Genomic DNA, 25,403 nt, shown 5'->3' with positions numbered 1-25,403 from the left:
GGCATGGGTTTTTGTGTGTTAAGTACTGTTGTGGTTAAAATTCCAAAATTAAAAAAAGAACCAAAGTAACTATTAGAGAAATCCTTTCATTTGAAGTTCATCATGCAAGTGCGTTTGTAATTCCAGCCAGCTGAGTACTCCTAGCTACATTGTATGGTACATGTACATGTACAGTATGTGTAGAACATCTTACAGGTCTGTGGTATGTAGACCAGAAAAGAAGAGGCATTCTGTAGAAAACATATGGAAGGAAATGGCGCTAGCACAGTGGAGCGACAACAGGCTAAAAGTCCTGAAATGTGAGATCTTGGTTACTTGAGATATAGTTTTTAACTTGGGAGAAATGAAATCGTCCACTTAGATACACCCCAACCCAAGCACAAGATTACCATGCACTCACTGTGACTCACTGGAGTTAACCAGTGTTGAGCAAATACTGGTACGTGAGATCTTGTGAATTGCCTTGGCCTTTACTGCCCTCATGAGGACACAGTTGTCTTGTGCTTGGGGGACTCATTTTTGCCTGTTGGCAGGCCCTCTTGTCAAGAGTCAGCAAAATCACATCAAAGATTTGGGAATCATCTTACAATTTTTTTTATTATTTGTGAAATGAGGGCCTGGATCTCAACATAGACCAGAGTTGATATAAAGCAGAAAATATTGGATTTACCACTTAAATATTTCCCAAATCAGAAGCACAAACTGGAGCAAAATGCACACATTTGAGTGACTTACTACATTTGTTATATGATGGATTGGTATCATGCATACAATTCTTTTGCCCTTTAAGCAGACTCAAAAGTGGCATCAGACCTGAACTAGATTTGTGGTTTGAATTAGACTGTCAAATATCATCCTGAGATGAGTTTGTAACTCATGGATCGGCGACTGTACATGTACATTCATCCACTGTAGTTTCATTTTGCACACTGTCACACACCTCGTGATTCTCATCTTTTTGCATGATTAATGAACACTAATCCAAACTTATGAATCTAATGAAGTTATTGTTTCATTGAAAACAAAATAATCGTTGTGTCGGTGCAACAGGGTCGTAACTTGCACTTGTTTTGTACACGAGATACGACCTTGTTGGACGGATGTGGTGAAATTCTGCTTGTGTTGTCAACACCGATCATATGTAATTTTTTTTATTGAAAGTGAGAACATCAAGAACGTCATTGTAGAGTATTACTGATGGCCCAAACTGATCGAAATACTACATGTAGTCTGAAAATAATAATTAGTATCATGTTTGTATTTTGCTTGGATAGTGTTGAGGCAAAGTTACATTTTCAGAGTTCCTGAGGACAGTTTAATGCAAGGCCATTTGATAGGAATCAAGTGACCATGACTTGTAGTCCACAGGCTCAGTTTCCTTCCCATAGCTAAATAAAGTAGACCTTACAGCTTTGTTTCTCAGACTCAATTTCTATTTTGACACCTCGAATATCACCATACATGTGAAAAACAGAAAAGGACTGAGCTACAGCATTGCACATGCAGCATTTTATTTTCAGCAAATAAGCAAAAGAAAATTATCCATTTTCATTGAAGTATTTAATTTAATGTTTAATTTTTTAATGTTTCAGAGTTGCTATGGAGGCATCAGCACCAGGTGAGGATAACTTCTGGCACCAACTTTTTGTGTGCGATTTAATTTCAGATTTGAGTGGAGCACAAAGTGCACTTTGTTAAAATGCGAAAAAAGATCTGAGTATAGAACTTAAATATAGATGCTAACAGAGCTCTGTTCATTTTGTTTCGATAAACATGCTTCTGTACTAATCTGTCTGGAACATAAGCATGAAAAGGCTTCCTCTCTTAGAAGCTGAGGGGTTTTATGCTTGTTTGTCTGTTTTTCCACAGTGTTTGGAATTCTGCCAGTGAAAGCCCCCAAGACAGCCGTCAGCAATAAGATGGATCGCTTATGTCTCTCTACATTCTCAGAAAAGGGTGAGAGAACGTTTGATTGAAGTTCAGCAGGCTTTTCCAAGAGTAAAGGCTGGGTCATACTTGGAACAAATATGCATCACATTGCATTATTAGGTCTGATGTTCACACTGCAACTTTGCAAAGTTGATCACGTTTCAACTTGAGCAAATTCTGCCGCAATCATTTCATGCCCCCAAATTTGCTTTGCTTTTGCATTTGCCTGAATTATGAACCAGTTTAAACCAGACAATAGTGTTAACTTTGAAGAAATTGGAAATGTGTTACCCTGCACAATTATTTCAAATTTTCTGCCATTACAAGTTTTTCAAAAAAGAGTCTTGATGGATTTTTGTTCATTCTCCATACAGATTTTGACACAGTTTAGTCACATTTGAATATGTTGCTCTCATGAAATGTCCAAATTTGGGGATGCAGGCTTCCGTACATGATAACTTTTTTCATTGGCCATGCACAGTAAATGACCATTTTGGGATTACCGTGTGAATTCTTAACAATGGTGATTACAAAACCCATTTTTTGCTGAGATGCAAACTTGGAAGATTTGTGTGGATATGATTTGATTTTTTTATTCCAATGAGGACACCATATAGACAAAAACAAAAATAAAAGAACGAAACCCTACTCACAAGTTAAGACAAAAGTAGTTCTTAAGTTTTTTGTGTAGTGTATATCAGAAAAGTGTTTCAGAAATTGAGACTGAATATCAGAATGTACCGGTAGGACCTACATGTCCCGGTACATACACATGAGACTTATACATGTAATACAACATGCAGGGTTCCCAGCTAACCTGGAAATCAGGGATGAAGTGGAAAATCGCTTCCCCCTTTTCCAGTCAGGTACTTGTAAAAGTCAGGGAATTTGAGAAAAGTCCCTCAAATCAGGGAAACATCAGGGAATTTAGTTTGTCCAGTGGTCAGACTTTCTCACCTCGTGTCCATACCAAACAGCAAATCCTCTTGATGATTGCATGGCTATGGTTGCTTTGTGGTATAGCTTAGTGTACTTGTAGTAAATGCCTCTTTCTCTCTGTATCAATGTAGCTGTGGTGCACCTATGTACAACCTGACAATCTGTAACACGAACACCTGTAATGTACACTACCAGACCATAAAGCCAAAATGATGATCGTGGAATTGTTAACCTCTCTCAGGGAAAAGTCTGGGAATTTTGTTCTCACGAATTGCTGGGAACCCTGACATGTAGCAAGACCTTTCATAACAAGTAATCCTTATTGTCTCTGATACTTTGGTTTTCTCATGCTGTTATTTCTGGGATCTTTTGCCTTCTAGGTGAGCTGATCAGTAGGAAGGCCAGGGGGGCTCGACGGCCCTTTTCTCTAACCAACTTCTTCCGTACTTCCGATCAGAGATGAGATTCGGCATAAACTCTTCCAGTCAGTAAAACTGATTTGCCTTAAATAAGCCACTCAGCAAGTACATGTAAATGGTAAATCATCTATAAACAAAAGAATTGTTTTGTACCAATTGTAAATTTTGTTGTGAAAAGACATTTATCTTGGAAAGTGAATTTCCTGGCGAGATGGTTAGTGAAAGTAAATTGCTTACCTGCATTAACAACTGCATTCAACTCTGAATATGCTTGTACATATTTTTTAGTCATGTAACTTTAAACTCCTGTTTAACATTGTAGATTGCCTCATGCCACCAGTACATTATTCACCTAAAAATGAGACTTTTGGATAATGAGTTTTCAACTTGATATCAGGGTATTCTAAATGTTTCCCAGGAGGTTGGTAACATGGGCAGTGGCAGGGGTAGCACTTGACCTACCCCTACCCTAACCCCCTCCCTACTAAAAACATTGTGAAATAAACAAGGAAGGAAACGGCAAAAAAAAAATGTAGGAAAGGGGATAAAAATCACCAATTAGCTTAAAAATACCTGAAAACTGACCCCATCCACTGATCATGATTTGTCCATTTGTTGGCTGATGATTGCTTTGTGCCCCTCCCCCCACCCCTACCCTGGATAAAATCCTAGCAATATCCACGGTCGGTAATCCTTTGAGAACCTTAACATTTCCCTGTTTCTCAGAACAAAAACCTTGGTGGAAGGGATAAGCAAATAAGGGGCTTTCTTTAGTCCGGGGAAACTCATTTTCTATTTTTGCCTTATACACTTCACTTCTTTTGAATGTTTTGTAAAAAAATTAAATGAGTACACGGCATACTAAGTGCATATGTGAATGAATGATAGCTTAAAAGCAAAAGTCCAACTATTTGTATCATAGCAATAATGCATTGCTTCGGCAAATTCTGTGCATAATTTATTATCAGGTGATCAAATGGATTCTCTTTTTTGGTAGGAGTGAGTTTCCTGCCTCAAATCTTTGATAAGTATAAATTAAGCCAGTATATCTTAATCTGGGTGTCAATTGAAAACAGTGTACTTACTTGCACTATAAAATTAGTACATTCATGAAAACCTTGGGCAAATCGATTAATACAGTTTGCAAAAGGAAATGTACGTGATATAAATGCAAAGACAAAATCTGCTAAGTGCTGATGGATATGAGTAATTTAGGAATATGACAAATGATCAGTAAAAAGTCTAGATAAATTAAGTTAATATCTTCCATGAAGTACGTTGGACGAGATTTTATATACATAACTGATGTTCAGTACATCCAAGCAAAACAATGCTTTGAGAAATAACATACCAGATTTTCATCAAGTTCTGTGCACTGCTTAGCATAAGTAATCCTGACCAATACTTAGTGGTGGGCTTAGAAAGCAATAGGACTAATTTGCTTATTACACTACAGCAGACGGTGGAAATTTATGAATGGTTTCACCGTCAAGTTGCGGAATATCAGCTAACCAAAAGGCGTTTATGAATAAGTGAATGGTAGCACACTCATGAAGACATACTGAATATGTCAGTTTCTGATTTGGAAGTTTGAAACTTGCAGGACAAGATCAATGATACGGTCAGAGAAGTGTTACCTGAGTTCTATTATCTGTATGTAAACTCCTATTTTAAACATACTTGTACTAGTGTCATGTTTTCCTTAGCGAGTGTTTTAATACTGCTGATAATGAAGCTGTATGGTAATAGAAGTGAGGTTGCATCAGGAACATCTTTAGGATCTTGAAGTGTTATATAACCAGCTTTTCTGTTTTCAACACTGCCATTTTACTTTAGGTTAACGTTGCCATTGAAAGATAGTTTTTGAGTGCAATTTTAGTTTCCTTTTATCAACAGATATGTTTCTTGGCATAAGTCGGATGCAGCTTTTAAAAAGTCACTGCAGGCCTAGATCAGAATAGATCTACAGTGCTCAAGTTGCTCATCAGAGCTTGATATCCAAAAATGGCATAATTGATAGACTTTTCAGTTTCAAAAGCAAAAAATCACTTGATTGTGATACATAAATTTCTGTACTCACAACTACAAGTAAATCCAATTCTCAGTTACAACTCTCCAGTACTATTGTCTTAAAACTGCTTCCTGAATCCTGAGGCTAAATGCTAAATGTGTAAATCTCAAGCAGCTGTTGACTGAAGCATTTTGTTGGCACACTTTTTGGGGGGGCTGGAGATTGGGTGTAGTAGAAATGACATCATGTTAAGTCTTCAGTAAGGGGATGGGTGATCACAGGGTCTAACAGTCTCTTAAAGAGCATGTCTAAGGAAAACATTTTTTCACTGATTTTATCTGTTCAAATAAATATGGAAGCGTCCAAATCGAACGCAGTGCCATTCGTCTTCAGAGCTCAACTATAACAAGCTAAAAAGCTGGGTTTTTTTTTGTTCATGCCAAGATGCGAATTCTGAGTGTAGATTGTGTCATTCGGAGAAAACAAGGGGAACCCTCACCCTGTGTTTGTCGTGGATAAACCTTGTGCATGCCAAACAATGCATGTAGCCATGGTTTAGTATTAGTTATTATTAATATTCCATATATTGAACAGATAATAATTATCAGAAAAAGCATGTTTTCCTTAGAGGTGATCTTAAAAGAGTGTGTTTGATGCTTTGATCTAAGCAGTCCATGAAGGTGCAGAGTCCAACACATCAGGCCTAACAAATGTACCATGGCATCTCCCACAGTTGGCAATGGTGCCAGCCATAGATGCGTTGGTGGATGTGAAGAGCTATTTCCTTTCCAGAAATGGACAGGTCAGTTTGTAACAACTCTAACCTTTCTAAATTTAGCAGTATCAGTCATGAAACTGAATTTGTAGAAATTATCATGCTCGTTAATCATCTAACATCAATGTAAACTTGGAATTCTAAAAATGTCACAGGAAATTTAAATACTGGTCGTCATCATCAGAGTTTTTGAATAAATGTTCAATTTGTACTGTGAAATAGACAACTTCCAGTTAACTGCAAATTAAACTATGGAAGCCCTTTCTGCAAATGAAGCTGTTTTTGTGGAGTTGAGTTGTATCTTTCTTGGGAAGAGAAACTTCGGAAGTGTTGTGTCGTGTCACGCTGCCTTATTCAAAACCTGAATTAGTAATTTTTCATTGTCGGCCTGCAATCCTGCTTAAGATTTCAAGCATGTGTGGAATGCAATAGGTGTGGTTTTGTGAAAGTCATGCGCATTGTTGCGTGCATCATTGCTATAGAGCTCTCTCATTGGATGCCATCTTTGTAGGAATACTGCAACTGAGTACAAAATGCCGACAGGTGCGTGTGTCACGAGCGTACTGATCCAAATAATTATGTTTGAAATACAGCACAGGCGATGTGCGTCACAAAAATTGGAGTAAAAAAATGCCGATGCTCAAAGGAAGTGACGTCATTTGAAAGAGACCCATACTGAAAGCAATCAGCGGTGCCATGTTGAAGGGCACTGCTGATAAATTTCAAGAAGACTGTAGCAAACAATGCAGAATGTGTGTAGTGAGCGGACTCTTTTGTAAAACCTCTGAGCTTAAAACAGTAAGAGTCGTTATTATCCAGTGGATAAGCTGAATGTTCCCAAGGTGTCTTGTGCAAGAGCATGAGGAATCTATCCCAAATAGAACAGTTGTTGACTCCCACTTTACTTTGGTATCAGTGCACTGCACCCAGGAGTGGGTTGTTGCGCAGTATCTGGCCGACAGCAGAGGACCTAGGATTATATTTGTTGATTGCTTCAACATTTCAATCCCGCAAACTTTTTGTCATCTTAAAACCGATCCAACTTGACACCATATGATGCACCCTAAGCTATGAACATACCATGGGAGCCAGTTTTAATTCCGAATACTGTACATCTTAAATGATTTATTAATGTCTATGCTCATTTTGAATAAAAAGTACATGTATATAGCATGAATAAAATTAACAAAGTGACATTTAAAAAGTTGTTAAATGTAAATGAGAACTCAGTAAACTGCTTAGATATACATGTATATGACATTCTTTTCTTAGTTCCAATTTTGAATTTTTTTGATTATACATAACCTTTTTTGAAGATATTTTCAAAATGTGCTACATTTTGCAAAAGCACATTTGTAATGTACTTTAATTTGGTAAGTTTAACTAAAATGCAAAAATTAAATCAACAGCAGTTTACACGGAATCACTTCCAATTACTTTGCGGTAGAAGCAGTAATACACATGTATACTGCAAAACATTTTTCCACTTTATCACTTGAAGTATTTGGAAAGTATTCTTGAAAAGTTTTAAGTTGATCAAAATCTACTGGCACACAGAAATAACTGTTTTCATGCGGAAACATATCATACAATTATATAAAACGGTCACATAAAGGTCACTTCTTTTCATGAGAATTTAGAAATAAAAATAAACATTTCAAATGCTGTGATTCAAAACATAAAAAGGCTATTTCATTATTGTCTTTGGCAAGAATGAAATAAATGGCACCTTGTCAAGAGCACTTTATTACCAGGTGCAATTGAGATTCTCAGACAACATTACTTCAAAGTTGCAAATAAACAAAATGAACAAACTCATTTCACAGGTGAATCAAAGTTCAATACTGTAGTCTGTCCCTTTTCCTTGTGTAGTAGGACTCAGGTGGTGGTGGTGGGGGGGGAACTCACAGGAAAGTTAATTTTTATCATGTTCCCTGAACCTATGTTATTCAATGCTATGTGTTACAGGGATGGTGCCAGACTATGTTCCGTTCATTTCTTAAAATGAGGCTTGAAACATCTAGATATATAAATAATCACAAATTTCAAATTATTTATCAGCATAAATGATATGTGAAATAAACTGTTACTTTATTGGTTTTTATTTTTATGTTCATGCTCAAGTTCCCAACATAAAGTTTACCAGACTTTCAAATTAATATAGCCAACCTTTGAATAAGGCTAATTTCAGAGAACTGCTAACTGCAGAAATTCACTGAGCAAAGGAACATTTGTCAAGCAAAGTCAGGTTGCCGGCCAAAAATGCCATGGTACATGTATGTTTATTGCTTGTGACTGATGCTCTTCAAATGTTTACTTAGGACACAATTTTGCTAAGTAGGATTTCCTGCTATTAAGTTGGGTGCTGAGGCCCAGCAGGGCAGATTAGGGCGTACTTTCTTGGCACAGCTACATGTAAACAGTTAGCAGAAAAGTTGTGTTTACTATATAGCAGAAAATTTTGCAACCTTAAGCACTATTTCATGGTGTGGTTGTGCTAGCGGTTACGTGCCTATGGAGATTTGCAAATTTTTCCTCTCTAAGTAAGCACACCCTTTGCTGTGCTTACTGCTTATGGTCTCCATGAAATCTGCGGAGCCTCTGTTTAAAAGTGTTTAACGGCGTAAAATGATGTGCTTAGCAGCACCATGAAATGGAGCCCTGATTTTGTCATGACAGATAACAAAGATTGCTGTCAAGCTTTCACAAACTGTCCTGCCACTGGACAAGAGGAAATGTATGTGGATGGAGTTGCTGGCCGCTCCAAGGACAGTCTTTATGTACTGTCCGACTGCAAAAACTCTCTTTATTGGGCATTGCCTCACCACAATCCCTCAAGATGCAACGGGAGGCAGCTCCGTAAGCTGGGGCACCGTGGATGCAAGGGTGCCCAACCCCACAGTTTCTTGACATATGATGCTGCCAGTCTGGGAAGACAATGGGGAGGAGAGGGGCTTTCCAGAGTTCCCAATTACATCTTCCTGAGTGTTGGATGCCCAGGGTGCAGCCAGGACCTTTGTCTTGTGGGTCACGGTCGTCAGCTTGGGAGGTGATGTTGGATGGAGACAGTCCCACACAAAGGTCCCATGTCTCTGTTATCAGATGAGAAGGAAAACGGCATTTTAACAGATTGCTCTGGACACCTTAATGCTCAATACATGTAATTCAAACATTGTTTTGGAAAGTGAATCCTGAATGCGTTAACCATTTCTTGCTGGGTGCTTTTAAAAATTGTGGGGCAAAACTTTCAAAAATTCTTATTTTTTTTCCTGAACGCCTAAACCTCATAGAGTGACTGTATGGTGGTTACTCTAATCTGACAGACATCTATTGATGCCAGAGTATTTCAGCCAGGCCTGTGCCTTGTAAAAAGAGACCAGATTGTGTGCTGTTACATTAGTTTCTTTTGTTCACGAACGTGGCACAGTGGCTACTGGTGTCTTTTCAATAGGGGCCAGATTAGCATGGAGCGCTTTTGTCCCCAGTGGTAATCCGCTCATGCTGAATGCCACAAACAGTGATATAATCTTCCAAAACATTGACGGATATCCTTCGCTATTGAAAACTGAAAAAATGTTGGCAATTCCCAGCAGCTCTGTCTTTTATTCCAAGTATGGTCTTTTGTTACAAAGCCCACAGCTCTTTTGTCCGATTTCGGGCACCCAGCTATGCATACGAACCCAAGGTACCTGAAACTGGTCTCCCCGGCAGGATATGGTTAAGTCATTCCAATTCATTTATCAGAAACAATTCCTATGGCTCATTTAGCTTGTAAGGTACAAGCCCTTGTGGGGAGCAATACAGGCTTAGTACAGTAAAAAGGCACATAAAATTTGAGGCTTCGTCAGTGGTTTCGGTATGGAAGTCAACTTGATTAGAAAGTTGTAAGGACAGTTGTAATTGCTATTTTCATGTAGGAACGACTGTTTTCTACTCAACTGTTTCTCATACTTTTGACAGTGTTGTATATGATATTGATGTCACTCTTTGTGTAAGACTTTGATGTTGCTGTCATCATAGGGATACCCGAGGGGGAACCTTACCTTTCCTCTGATTGGATGGCTAGGGTTTGTCCTGCTGTTATACTGGTGGTCATAAGAGATGTGTTCGACCAATAAGCGAGGACCTCTCTGCGATTGCAGGCTTGTTACTGGGACTGCAAGGAAAACAAAAGTTTCATAAGGTAGTGTACTTTAACTTTTGAAGATGTTTTGCGTAATTTAAGCCAAAAGGAAAAGGATTTAGAAACAAACCTTCAGACATATCACAAAGTTTCTATTGCAATCAGTCTAGAGCTATAGGCAAAAAGTAGCACATCTAGGTCTTGGGTTGGTCTTGATTTTTTTTTAAATGAGGCCGTTTCCTCACCCCTCTTCCCCAATGGTAGTGCTGTTTTTATATGCTGGTGCTTCCAGTTCCCAAGAAAAAAAGGCAACATGTCTCCATGGGGAAACTTCCCCTTTCCCACACCCCCCCACTGGATATGCCACTGATTTTTTTTCATACATGTATCCAGGTTCTGGAGTTTCATTTTAGGACCACGGCCAGAGCTCTCTTCTTAGTTAGCCCTTGGCAAAGTTACTGTGATTGGACAGTGGACAAGATGACATTAGAAGTAAATTTTTTTGCAAAAATGTGAACTTTAGAGTTACCCACAAGCAAAATAAGTTGTCCCCCCCCCAAAAAAAATGTTGCCATTAAGAATTTTCTTTAAATGAAAGTACCAGCCTTCTATATATGGCACTGCCATTTTTCTTTGGACAAAGTGAGGATTCACATACGTTTAAAAACTTTGGACAGTTATTTTTGGAACAAAATTTACATTTACCCCTTCCCCAGACCCAAAAATGCCACTGCAAGTGTGACCTTGGGGGCAAAGGCCCCGAACACAAATGCACATTTTCTTCTGGTATGGACTGCACACATATCTTGTCATATTCCTCCAGGACTTACCGATGCCTCTGGCGGCATGACTGCCTGGGTTACTCCCATGCCTCGTCTGTCCCTGCTGTGGCCTCTCCGGTTTGCGGAGCTCATCCCGATTGGTGGAGTTGTAGCTGTACTTGGGCACTGACCGCTCTGCAGTCTCCTCCCCGCTGCCCGCCCGCCACTTCCACCACATGTTACTCTCGGTGTCGGGGCTGGCTGCCTTGGGTCGCGGCTTGACGTCACAGATGGGCTCGTGGAGCAGACGACAGTCTTGCAAGAGGAACCCCACCTGGGAGGGGTGAGGGTTGTGCTGACGGGTGGGGGACCGGGGATGGGGCTCGGCCAGGTTGAATTTGCCACCAGCCGGGACATTGCTGTGGGTTGTGCTGTAGTGGCTTTGAGCGGATGGGAGATTTTCTTCGTAGTTGCCAAAAACACGTTTTGTGTCTGGACTGCAATAAACAATACAGCATATTAAGAGAGACTGTTCATTTGCACTAAAGAAATACATGTTCTGAATGTATGAATGCATTCAATCAAAACTTTTGCAAGATTGTAAAATTAACAAATGACACTTTTCAATCACCAGCCTAAGGATTTATATTATTACACATTCTCATTTATTTTTTAAGCTCATTTATTTTTCAGCTAATATCCTACGCATGTGGAATATTTCAATCACAAAGAAAAGGGACTTTCCATAAACTGAAAATATGCAAAACTATTCTATGCAGAAGTTAAGCCAAAACAGTTGACTGGTACTCTCTGCTAGCGTTGATCGTGCATACATGTACATGCAAGTTAACGATTTACGTCCTTAAAGTTCATTAGACTTAGGCCTAAATGTACTTCAAGAACTCTAAGTCACTACTCCATCATACTCCATGTATGACGGTTATGGTTGAGTATAACAGAGTAGTGACTTAGAGTTCTCAAAGTAGCCTAAATCGTGAAATAATTTCTTGATAAAAGGTAAAATTCTCACTGCATCATACTGCCCAGTACAAACACCCTTGGGGGTGTTAAACATTACACATTCACTGACATTACATGTGGCGTACATAGAATTTAATTTGAATTAAACTTGAAAATGTACACCCCCAACAAAAAAAATTAAATCTTCTTTCCCTGTTATGTTAGGCCTACATGTACATCATGTAAGTGTTAGGCCTAATCAAGATTTGAACAAATCATAACATGTACCACTGCCATAAGGCCAATTAAAATTAATTCCATGTTTATAATCACCGCCCCGACTTTTTTTGATATTTCCAAGTTTTTAACAAATCTCCAGGCCCTTTTAAAGAGAGGCACAACGAACGGAGAGTTAAATGGCTCGAGCACTGCAAACCAACCGTTCCCCATAGTCCATACACCTACCAAGATTTCTGCATCCCTCCTCGCTTTTTGGTTGCCAAAGGAGGCATATAAAGAGTCATGCTGATGGTTTCGGGTAACTCAGTGTTAAGCTGTTTTTTGCAGACTGGAGACTGTGATCTTTACTTCCGTGAACAAATGACGATGTAGGCCTAACTACCCCACTCAACCTGTATTAATGCTAAAGCAAAGTTCTATTTTGTACGTTGCGACGGACCGTAACTAACGTACACAACTTTGCATCATTCGAAAGCTGCTATCGTTGCTACAGGGCCACTAGCCTTGGTTCAAGATGCCATTAGTACTTGAGGGCGCCCTCTTACGACTGATTCACTTGTCTCTCGCCGGCCGGCGTATTTTCTATTTATACCGTAGCCTAGCGTTTTTCGCTCTGGTAGTGCTAGTTCGCGCTTGAAAAGAGACTAATGCTGACTGAACCAAGTCAAAGCGAGCACGCGAAAACACGAAACGATGGTGCCTGTACTACAACAAATAATTTTTTTTTTATTTAGTTCCGAAAGTTGACACTTCAGAGGTGATGGACAGATGGATTGTGACAGTATTGGGATGATTCCTCTTCCTCTGATGGCCAAGTTATTTCTTTGGTGTGTGTTGGTGAAAAAAGTAGAATTTTAATCACCACCGTGATCGCTGGCCTGATGAGCTAGGATAGCCAAGCTCACGCAATGTTTTTTAGCATTACTATTTCTTCGGGGCGAGGGGGATAAAATACAAATGCGATGTGACAAACATTATGAACAATTTAGGTGGGTCACTAATGAGGGTTGTTTTGAAGCGGATTGAGATTTCCACCCTTTTTGTCTCTCTTATTTCATTTTTTGTATCTTTTCCGTTATATAAAGTTTTTAGTGACATGCATTGAAACCCTTTAGACTGTCTTTAACGATTAAATATTATGTCATGTTTCCGCCCCACGTTAAACCCCATGCGCTCGTGTGTACGTACTCAGCATTAGTCTCTTTTCATGCGCGAATTGGCACCACCACAGAAAAAAACCTAGGCTACGGTGTAAATAAAAAAATATAGGTGGTACCCTTCCTTTGAATTCACTTATGGCCATAAAGACGATACTCATCAAGCAAAAACAATCGGATCTGGATTTTTTCCCCGACCACCTCACATATGGGATGCGGGCAGAATCAACCCCAAGGTCGTAGCTAGAGGTACTCCATACCTTGGATTCCATGGAAGAACGTTCGTTATAAGTACATCAGTTTCAGTTGTTGTTACGGTCAGAAATAAATGGTGCTCTGACGCATATTTGCCCGCCCACATTGAGCATATAAGTTGGCATTTCGCGCTAAATGGCATTTTCATGAGATTGCTGTCAAAATGGTTTTGAGGAATTAAGGAAAAAACTCATGAAGGTTCGGCGCTAGAATGCATTGTGGCATCTACAATATTGGGAAAAAAATGTCGGGGACGCGTTCGGCCCCCGGCTTTCTCAGGGTTAAAAGCGCTGCCCGAGCCACTCACTTGCTTTTTATTCCCCGGAAATTGTAAATATATCTTCAATTTTGCTGCTGGAAACGGGCAGTAAATTGAAAAGAAACACCAATAATTTGAAAATATATATATATAGGCCCTATAATTCAGTAACTAAGTAGTTTTCTGCGCATGAAATCATTTCGACACTCTAGTCGACTCTACAGCTGTGGGCAAACACCCTCGGTATGGCAGCTATTGGAGAGGGTTCACATGACCTTAATACTATACTTCCATCAAACGCACATACTTTCGACGGAGGGGCGTCTGTGAATCCAAGGGCAGTGACCTACAACATAAATCTCGTACTGCAGTCGCTTGCGTACTTTTTCACACAAAATGAAACCTAACAGCTGAGAATGGATTGATTTTTCCCCTGAAGAGAGTCCTGCCCACGTTGACCTTGAATTACACAGACGTCGTTGGAAAATAAGTTCCTTTTCACCAGGTCAAACTAAGATGTCAACGAAAAGATAACTGTCAAACGTGGTGTAGTCTAATCAACGTCAAGTTCGTATAGGTTATCCCTTAATCTGCTACGTTGTATATGTTGAATTGCAGTGCATGTACTTAACAGTACAGATACGGCGAGCAAAACAGAACGCACGAAATTTGACATAATACTGATCGTTGCACTTGGCAACAACAGTTTCCACACACTTCAAACCTTGATTCGAAGTAAAGAAAAAGAAAGGTGGAGAGATTATTGGGCCAGCTGTTTGCGTTTACAGAAAGGTGCAAAATGGTAAGACGCGTTGTAGTGGGCTCAGATTATTTAGAGCGAAATCGGGACGGCAGTGGATTGCAAATTCAACATTGTGATGGTGAAAATCGATCATAAACCCAGGACGGTAACAATTGTCTGTTATCTTACTAGTGTTTTCAGACCCCAATTTTGTAAGTTTGCCCAACTGGGACCAAAATTCTACTTTGCAACGGGTACACAAATTTCTGGCAACATGCTCTGTGTTTTGGCATTGCTCCACTCAATAGGGGCAACACGTCAATGTCTACGTGAAAAGCGCGCCATGCACAATGAGATATATTATGGCCTTCTTTTTATCCCGAAATTTAGATTTCTAATTTGTAGTAGGCGATAAAGATGGGTCCTGTTTGTTTGTAATCTCTGCGCCAGAGGTTGTCCAGCACAATGGTTTGTATGGTATTTTGGGTTTCAAATTGGCGTCCTTTCATTTAAGTGCTTCATAAGCACGCTTTAGATCTGTTGACCGGGTATCTTTCTATTTCAGGTTAAGGCATTTTGCACGCCATAAGGGACCATCTTTTGACAAGAGCTATATCAACAGTGCACCGGTTGATGGACCGTCAATGTGCTCTGGTACCGCGCGAACTCACGCCGCACCGACCCGACATTATTTTGTTAGTCCATCGCATAACGATTTTACGAAGCATCAAAATTGCGCCACCTGCCGGCTAGAAGGGCGTGAGCAGCAACTAATCGTTGATAACTACCCACTGTCTAGATGTGTTAGTGTTAGACAGTTTTCGTACCTAGACCATTATTACATTGTGCACAGTGCATCGGGATATTCTGGTAACACCCTCTACGCACGCTTTGTCTGTCAGCTGCGTGCACGCGTAAAATATCCCAGGACGGTCCATTACTGAAACAAGGTGTACTGTTTGCCGACTTCAGATTAATTAATCGATAAATCGAACTAAGGCTGGAAGCACAACGATTATGGACTATAACCAGCTTCTGGTAAACGGAGACAATTTCCGCACTTTCAAAAGTAACACAAAGTCACAAGAACTGCACGCCCAGTTGACGTATGGAGCACGAATATCAGTGTCATTTCTCCCTCTACAACAAATGAATTTTGAATCAAACCTGTTCGCATAAACATTAACTTCTCCAACAGTAGGCCTATAATATTTGTAAACAAATTCTGACGGATAAAAGAAAATAAGTTAGAGTTGGTCTGTGACAGGTATGTAGGAAGGAACCTAACACTATTTAGAAAGCAATTGGGCAGTCAGTGGGTGCTTGTATGCGTCACAGACTGGTTAGGGCAAAATTTCGGGCATCACCTGTCGAAATAGCCGCTGTTGTACTTCAACCGTGATGGAGATTTCAGATTTTATTAGCAGATGACGTGAACGTAATTTAAAATTAGAGCATAAAGGGTAGTTTTATATCATACAAGATATGACGGTATACTCGTGCATCCTTTGAATTGTTACACATAATAGGGTCCCTTCGGTAAAGAGTACAGGGTGGGGGATCGTTGTTATACGTCAGAGGTACCGGAATACACCGTACTAAAGTTATATTACGTAAACAGGATTTCCGTTCGCGTATGACAGTCTCACTCCCCAACTTTTCATCGATACCTGACTGTGTGCACAAATGCATTTTTCTACCCTAAACAAATTACCAAATTAATCAAAATTGGTATCAAGCTCTTTGTTGTTACCGTTTGGAAAATAATGTTAATTTACACAGTTATGCACCAACACGGACTGAAAGGAACCCGTGTATAAGTTACGTATTATAGGGTTAGATACTTGAAGTATAATTGTTCATATTTCTAGCCGTAATGGTGACTGTATAAAATAGCGTTAACAACGATCTTAGTTGGATTCTGAAGAAAGGTCTTCTCAGCTTTATCCCAGTAAGTGATGAAGGTGTTAGGATAGTGCGATAAGCGATCACATGGATCACTCCTTCCAAAAGTGGCAGAAATCGACCCCAACATCTCTCTGGATTCAGTTGTTGCTTTTGTTTACTCTCGTACCAAGATCGGCAGAAGCACGCTTTATTGATGTCGTCAGTAAGACTGACATGGATGGTTGCATCGATTGCCATGTGTAGTTACCCAGCGGAAAATTGGGGGTGCAAGAGTTCCAAACTGATGGACTTTAATTTGTTCAACTGCTACAAAGTACAGAGTGAAAATACTCAGACTCTAAACAGGGGACAGATTTGTTGGAATAGTACAAAGTTAACAGTATTTTGTGGCTTCAGTGTGCTTCCACAGTAATCTTTTGCGGGATTGAAGGTTTGCATCAAAACGGCTTAGAAATATAGGCTAAAGACTGCGAAGGTTTACTGTTATGCTAGGAAACAAAGTCCAGTAAAAGAAAAACAACCGTCCTGTAAAACATGTGTTTTAGTTTGTTTTATTTCTTAATTTTAATTTTAGGTCATTTTATTCAAACACAATCTGTATGATTTCTAGAATCACTCTGTGTTGTATGCATCAAGATGTGTACTGAGAACCATTTCACGCGAATTGTCCGAATTTAATATCCCTGTTATAGGCTAATGTACTTCTTTCAAGTTCAGACTTTTGCATGTAATCTTTATTCATTTCAGCTTCCGATTTCTCACACATGACGCCCTTCACCTGTAGAGGCTAACTGATACAGCGAGAACATCAAGCAAGAAATGTCACATCGAAAGCAAACTTTGTGCATTGGCAAGTGCTTCATTCGTCACACCTCTGTGCCTCATAAATACGTATCGAAAAGAAATGGTTAAAGTAGCTGCACTTTTCCCGCCAAAGTTATTGATACCTCGCCTGTTTGACCCTCCCGTTGCGCGGGATAACACGTTAAACACATACTTTCCGCTTGCCTTGATCATGGCAATAAGAATGATTGCACGTCTGTGGGAGAGCGAGCAAATATGCCTAGGGAGCACCAGCGCGTACAGGTGGTGTGAAGGCGACATGCCTTGCGCTACTTTTTGTTCAACATTTGCACTTAATCCATTGCACTGGGTTGTCATTATTGTCACCAGCTTGTAGTTTCTTGTAGTTTCCCAACGGCAAGCCGAGAAACAGTACCAAATGATGGTCTGTCTGGACCTACCCGGGACCGATTTGTGTTGGCCTAGGTGTTAAAACTTGAGGCTTAAAATTTGTCGTGTTGTACTGTGCACTTGAGGCATTTTTGGCGGAAACTCAGACTTTTTTTCTAAGTACAAGTGAGAGTGTTTGAGTTCCAAATGCTAGTATTTCCCTGCTTGTTATCAGTAATGCAGTTTGTTATATTGCCACACTTTGAAAAATATGAGTCCGGGACTTTCCATAACAGGGGCGTGTTTTGACGACCCTGAACCAGAACCATAATGTGACGTCAAAACAATAACCAGGAACTTGTTAATGATGATCCAACCTCGTTCCCATGGGTACGGTCTTGCCTCGCCACAGTGTTGGTTCCCACCATGCTTTGCCCAATTTTAAGACAAGTGTCAGTGAAGGAACACGCAATTCTTCCGGGTAATGCCGGAAATTAAGGTTCCAAAAGTGTGACTTTTTCGTGTCCCATGTTACATCTGACCTTTGTTATTTGACATGGAAATATCACCAGAATTTATTTCAAATTACATGTATTACTATTTGTTTGGCTGGTAATTTGTGTTAATTCATTACTCTTGGAAATAAAAAATGTGTTCTTAATTTACAAAATTATGTCAGATGTAACAGGCACATAAAAAATGGACCCCTAATTTATGGAATTACCCGCCATAAAAACGAAGAACCATGCAGGAACAGTTACGTTATCTAACAGACGCAAAGCAAGGAAGCAGACGGCACTGGATGAACATCATTTCACTCAATATTCGGCATATTTCTCATCATTGCTGCTCTCTCTTTTCATGTACGTTCTACAAGAAAGTGTCTCTTTGATTCACTGTGTATAACAGAAAATTTTGAAATTTATAATTCACTCATCTGAGGGGCGACAAAATTGTTTATTTTTTGCCATTTTGAACCGACGCCGAACCAACTCCAAGCTTCGGTCCTCGTTCAGTCAGAACAATGACGTCAGAGAGGCATAACCAAGTCACGAAAATGCTTAATCAATGACCAAAGTCAAGGTTTGGGTCGCCAAAGCACGCCCCAACAAAAGGTGTTTCGGACTATCAAAAAGCGTGCCATGAGCCCCTGAGCTAGACCAACAGAGGGCGCCATTTTCCTGGTTGTGGAGGCTTCTTTGGGGTGCACCTCATAGGCCTAATAGTGATAAATAATAAAAGTGATAAATCCCCATACTTCTCAAATATTTAAAAAATACAACTCTCACAGGTGCTCAGGCTGCACATGATGTTCGACATGTCCTATTTCATTTTCCTTTCAATTTTTAGTGGGTTGACCAATGAATATTTGAGAAATTCTCACGCGGCCCAAAGAAGACCATCCATAAAATGAAGGAAATTTCGCTGCCCGGGAAAGTAGTCATTTTTAAAAATGCATCCCTCTGCAAAATGGCTCAAATAGTGCCACTTTCGGACCCGATTGCATCCAAATTATTCAGAATTGGAAGCCCTGCATCCGGCCCAGAGGTTCATTGTCACATTACTTCAATTCGCCAGTTCCATGGCTCTCAGGACCCTGTAATATAGAATACATTGAGGGTATAACTTTTAGTAGTGAGCTCGGCGGATATATTTCTGGCCTATAGGCCTATACGTGGGTGCACCCTTTGGTAGGAACTACACTTTGCTGGTTCACAAACGATCATGAATTTTACAGGTTGCGGTCGCGTCGTGGTCGCACGGTTACCAATACAAAGGAATACTCCCACCAACATTGCCCTTTTCAACCGGGGGGGGGGGGTTGCTGCTTCTGCTCAAGGCGGAAAATAGGACATAATCATGAACTCGTACGCATTTCAGCCTAGACATCATCGGAAATTTAGCCTCAGGTGAACAGTACGATCCAATGTACTGTCATGCGATCATCTGTTTCCAAACATATTGAGGAAGTTTTGGGGCGATGTTTTCAAAACGAGCTAAGGAGAGCTTCAATTCAAGTTAAGCGTAAACTAAAGAATTCCAGGACCCACTGCCATTAATGCATCTATGATGACTAAAAGTGGTAGGCCTATTAAATTTCTTACGTAATACACATTAGCTGATCAGTGCAGATACACGGCCGGAAGTGCTGGACCGTCGACGATACTATCCGAATGTTGACAACAACGAGTTCAGTAAATTTCGGATACTTTCGAAAGGAATTCTTCAGGTTTTTGTCAGGTGACACTGGGTGATACCAGACGCGTGCTTTTATTAAATTACTGTCAGAGGATACACCATGTACTTTCCCACAGGAAAATGGTTTAATTGCCTGTCATGAGAGGGCACTATAGTCTTCACGTCTCGTAGAAGCTTTCCCTGTTTAAATGTTGGACTTTCAATACGCTTTGAAAAATATCCTCTAGAGTCACAATTACACGAGCAAAATTATATCCTTTATTCAAGTCGGATCCCCCTGACTCTTTTGCATACCAGAATTTTGAATAGAAAGTGAGATACATCAGGTCTGGAAACCAGACTTATATATGCTGGACAGTCACTTCGTGTCGACAGTCACATATATTTTTGTTCGAAACTTCCAAGACGGTAATTAAAGGAAACAATTTTGCCTCCAGTTGAAAAATAACAAACTAACGTAGAGGGAACCTCTTTCTCTGAATGACAAATAACCCTGTGCTTCACTGTCAAGCAGAATCTCAATGTGTGTTTTGTGGACTTGTTCTTTGCCAAGGGCAAAAAGTCATCGATGATCTTTGTGACAACTGCACGATCGCTCTTTACAGTTTCTCCAGACTGGCTTCGGGATATGTTTGTTTGAAGGCCCAAGATAAAAGGCAACTGAGATGCTGTAAACATAAGGTACTCTTACATGTATCTCCCTTGACCATTCATGCATGCCAACCTCATCTTATGTTGTTATTAATTTTTATCTTTTCAAGATGAAGCTAGTCTTGGGGGTTTGAAAATGTACACTTGTTTTGTGACGCATTTAAGGTGAATTAAAGATTTTGAGAATAAGGTAATGCTATACTCCCAGGAATTCCAGCTAAACTAAAAAAATGCAGTTAGCAGTTGATGCCCACGCACTTGATATTAACTACATACACTCTCGGCCAAAATTTCCCTTAAAGGTAGTCAAATTGCGCCCTAACTGTAGTCGAAGAAATTCCATACACTCTTCCGTGTAAATAATACAGGCCTTGATACCGTCCCAGCATTTTCAACTTTTCCATGGGAGTATGATATAAATGCTTGATTGTTTTTGACCAAAGAAGCGACATTTTCTGGAGAATGAGCCTGCTCATATTACCGTACATTACATCATTCTGTCAAACAAGGATCAGTGGATGACGAATTATTTTAAGAACACTTCTAGCAAAGCCAGTATTTTTGGGTGGATACGTGCAGCGAACGTCGGAACAGAACTATATGAGGACATATGAAAAATATGAGTTATTCAAACTCACGAGTGATGTTCCTCTAGTTTCTCTTCCATGTTCATTTACGGACTGCTTTCATCACTGCAGTCAAATGTGTTCAGATAAAAATGTTTAAAATTAAAAAAACACTCAAACTCTATTTCTTGAATACAGTGGTTTCGGACTTATACTGTCTTTTGGCGAAGTTTCTTCGATTTTGTTGAAGATAAACTCATGCGGTACAATCTGTTTTTATTTAATATTGATGACCAACTTCTTGCCCGGGGGATTGTGTTCAATTATGCAACGTCTTTGGCGCCACCTTAGGATGCAGAAACGATGACTATGATTTTTCAAATCCCCCTTCTCACACTGGAGTGTCACAAGGTGCTTATGGCTGCGCCATAAATTGCTCGTATAATTTATAATAGCATATAGACTAGGTGACACCATTCTCCGCCAATTTGGAATGATCCATTCGTTGTTAGGTCACTGCACAGAAACCATTGGAGTATGCAGAAGGGATAAATATTAGATGGGGTGTCTTTTTCTTCCGAACTTTTTTTTTTGTCATTTCCAGACGTTAAGCCCGTATACTTTCAACAACGGTGCTTCAGCCCATTATTGTGGAGGTGCCTGCAGATACTCGTCTCTTGCTGAGTGTAAATCCAGTATAGAGAGCCAAGAATTCCCGGCAATCCGGATCCTTTGGTTCGATGACCAGTCGGACGCCGGATGAAAACCTTCAGTGCATATACCCTCATTGCTACTCCCGGCACTATACTCCCAATCCGCTGACTCCGACTGCGGCGTAATGCAGACGGTATTAATCCTGGGACTCGGGTATCGTTGGACGGAGCCCCCTTTGTCCTTGCTTCCGAGGGAAGCTTTATACTGGAGTTATGCAGGTGCCCTAGCTGAGAGATCCCATCCACTCCAGTATTCCCCTCTCGCCCGCCAGGGTACAACGGCACAACACAGAGGAAAATTTAATCAACAGTAAGTGACTTGCAAACGCAGGGCTTGGGCTGGTTACTACCCGGGGAATTTATTTCAAAATGACTCCCACCATCTCGGGATCGGCGACACATTTGTTCTCGTTTTTCTCTTTTCAGATGGGTATTAAGGAGTGAAAGGGATCGCCCCGACTTAAACAGAATAGAATCACAACTCAAATCCGCAAAATCAAGAGACAAATGATTGATAAACCCTATCTTAAAAAAAAATATCTGATGTCATATTCATTTAAAGTTCAGCCCATAAAAACCCCCAAAAGGTAACGCAGAGTACTCATAATTGACATGAAATTTTTATATGAAAATTGCAAAGTGATACCCCTAGTTACGCTTAATCTAAGCCCACGAAAGAAAGCCCTTAAATTACTTTAAAAATACTTTTATCAGCATTTTACTGTTAAATAAAAGCATTTAACAGCTATGTAGGTTTTCCATCCATTCTCAAGTCCAAGAAACACCAACAAAGCAACGCAAACGGCTTACACATTTTTAACCCTGTGACACTCTGTTTAGAATTCAGCCAGGATATGATCGAACTCGGGTGACCTCTGGTAACCAACCAAAACGTCAGTTGAAGATAGCTGCGGGTTGGGAACTAACCTTGTGCAAATAAAGTAACCGAGAGCCGACAGCTTCGCTTTCTCCCGTAGCGCCGACAAACGCCTTCTACTCCATCTCTCAATTCACCACAGGTGCCGTGGCAATCATCACAGAACAGTGTGGAATTACACGCTTTGTTCTGTCCTCCGGACAAGGCTGATGAACTTTGGTGAGCGATACCTGAAATATCACCGCCCCTATTTTCATTATGAGTAAATAAAATAGTGTCAACGCTGAGTCGAATGTCCTGTAGTCGGTGTGTGAAAATGTTGAGGTGACTAATTTCCAGTCGTGAGTTTCTCACATCAAAAGCGCTAGAGGTAAGTAATTCTTGCGCTTTGATGTATCTTTTCATTTGTTAGAAACAGTGGTGTCATCGATACAATCATTTGCCCGAATTAGATACACTAAATATTTTCCAAAGACACTTTGAGGGAAAATGTGGAAATAATACTCGAAACAAAAACTGTATGGAGCACAGTTTGAAATTTAAACATATGAATAATAGAATATTAGTTCCCTTAGCTACATGCAGGGCCTCAATTCTTGGAGGCTTTGTGACCTGACAGGTATAAATTGCCATTCTCGTTACACGCGGAGTCGGCATTATCCTGACGAGAACATCACAGCATAGTTCAAACCAAAGTCAAGTACCGCATGCTTGGCATAAGGTGTGCCTTGAGCAAGCGCCTACAGATTCCGACAGTGAATAAGAAAAACCCCAGCAGATCCGAGTACTGAGCGGTGAAGGTTGAGCAGTTTTCTGACTGGTTGCTAATCGCTACGGTTGACAACCAAGGACACCAGCATAGACTAAAAGCTGCGGAATGGACCGAGGTTGTGGTGAACTTGCCATTAAAGGATGATAATGCAAGATTGGCGACTTCCTCTATCTAAGCTATCCCTCGTCGGTGGAAAAGAGCCATGTTGGTCGGGAGTTCATCCATTTTGTTGGTAGCAATGCTACCGTACCACGTGAATTTCCCAGTCGTTTGTGAAACCAACAAAGTGCAGTTCTGACCAAAGGAACCTCCGTCGCTAAGAAGATTGCGCCCACTCTTAGTCGAGCTTGAGACTCGTAACGCCCTTCCCAATATGACGTGAGGAACTGAGCTGCGTTACAGATTCATTGTTGAGGTTATGGTTTTGCTGCACTCAGAAAATATGCTCAGCACTGATGTCTCAAGTGGAGCTGTTCCTGACATCTTAAAAGCTGAGAATTTAATCGAAATATACAAGCCTCGCCGCGCAGCGGACTAAAAGAAGGAAAGTGTCATTCAAATGTTTTACGCTGTAGATTCCTAACCTTGTAGGCACGGATGTACCATGTCGTGTTGATGCATGGTCAGGGCTTTTCTTGCGTGTCTGTAGGCCTGTACACCGCATTAGACACACCTTTTGGTTGTTCGTGTATTATTTGTATTTATAAATTTGATTGTGATGTATCCAAGAAGGCGTTGATGAAGCTCAAGCATTGCTCTGAGGTAATTCCAGTGTTTTACGATTCATATATACTGCAACTTTCTCCAAGCTCTGCGGCAGGCATGCATGCCGATTTCCATCTTCAATTTACTGAAGAGGAATTTATTGTTTACTTTTCACATTCCTTCGCCAACAATCTTTGCAAACCGCCTCCTTAATTGCAAGAAGTAGCGCCTTAAACCCATGTCAAAGTTACCGACAAGCCCCTTCACGTAAAACTGTCATATCCAACCCGAAGGGACGATATTCGCCCGCGCATTTTGTAAACGATGTAGATGTACGTCAAGCCGTCAAAACACGTGAAGGTTCGGACTCGTCAACAACGCCCAGAGAGCATTTAGCTGTTGGAACACGTTACATAATGCTGCATACTTGTTAATTTCAGTTTTCGTAGTTTTGGAGGTGAAAATTTTCGTCAGCATGTTTACCCTATCCAGTTGCTTCTCCATAGGCGTTCCCGACTGCGGATTTGTTTCCGCGTTCGTCCAAAAGAGAAATATTTTTTACCAGTGGCAGCTAAGATGATGTGTGAGAAGTATGGGTGTCGTTGAATAGCCAAAAACTCGACAGTGGTAGCCGTATTCAATCCTAGCTGTGAGAATTGAAAGGAGGAGTTCTTTTTGAATCGCTACAAAACCCACCTAATATAGAACTTCTCGCACACTCTTCTGCGCCTTGCACTATTCAGCGATAACTATCATAGAGCTTTAATTGGATATCAAATTTTTAAATAGAGTTAGGGAAAGACTTTAGCCAATATAAGGAGATTTCAAATATTTTCAACTTCACTTTCAATGAAGGATGCATCGTCATGACACTGGCTGCGACAAAGCATTATCATGAACAAACCATTAACAATTAAAATAAAATTCATCAATTTTCAAAATTCAGAAGATTTCCTTGTCGTGAATAAGCTGTATTCTCAGACTGAAATGTAGTCTCTTGCTGTTAACCATCCTAATTTGAAAAGAGTATAAGACAATTTGAAAGCCGTACGTAGTTATAATTGGAGACTCTGGTTCGAGAAAGAATTTAGAAATTGTACTCCTTTGAAAATACAGAAATGTGCAGGTGCCTGGGTGATTCCAAACCCTGAAGTGCAAAATCTATATCCCCTCGAATTTTATGTAGTACAGCGTGGGGTAATGTATGCTGTTTTCACTCTGAGAATTTGATCCGAGCCTTGCATTATCAGTCAACAATTTCCAATATCC

At 40.3% G+C, this 25,403-nt stretch overlaps 2 protein-coding genes across 4 annotated transcripts in view; one reads left to right on the top strand and one right to left on the bottom strand.

Annotated features, from left to right (window-relative positions):
* Nucleotides 1-6,348, top strand: part of frmd8 (FERM domain containing 8) — a 30,771-nt gene extending 24,423 nt beyond the window's left edge. For all 3 annotated transcript variants that reach the window (XM_022230222.2, XM_022230219.2, XM_022230220.2), the window contains 3 exons: nt 1,593-1,618; nt 1,870-1,956; nt 3,249-6,348. In XM_022230222.2, coding sequence (XP_022085914.1) covers nt 1,593-1,618; nt 1,870-1,956; nt 3,249-3,331 — 196 coding nt within the window. In that variant the 3' untranslated portion in view covers nt 3,332-6,348. The remainder of the gene's footprint in view (nt 1-1,592; nt 1,619-1,869; nt 1,957-3,248) is intronic.
* Nucleotides 6,349-7,165: 817 nt separating this feature from the next.
* LOC110976814 (uncharacterized) lies at nt 7,166-12,624 on the bottom strand. Its single transcript, XM_022230421.2, has 4 exons — nt 12,383-12,624; nt 11,027-11,454; nt 10,117-10,229; nt 7,166-9,165 (listed from the first exon to the last, which is right to left on the bottom strand). The coding sequence occupies exons 1-4, from the start codon at nt 12,439-12,441 to the stop codon at nt 8,908-8,910; spliced, it is 858 nt and encodes a 285-aa protein (XP_022086113.2). The 5' UTR covers nt 12,442-12,624; the 3' UTR covers nt 7,166-8,907.
* Between the last annotated feature and the right edge of the window lie 12,779 nt (nt 12,625-25,403).

Source organism: Acanthaster planci, linkage group LG01 (assembly GCF_054643075.1).
Source record: "Acanthaster planci isolate LZ-2023a linkage group LG01, COTS_SCS, whole genome shotgun sequence".
Taxonomy (NCBI): Eukaryota; Metazoa; Echinodermata; class Asteroidea; order Valvatida; family Acanthasteridae; genus Acanthaster; species Acanthaster planci.
Note: the sequence above shows the minus strand (reverse complement) of the source record. Positions and strands in the feature narration are given on the sequence as shown.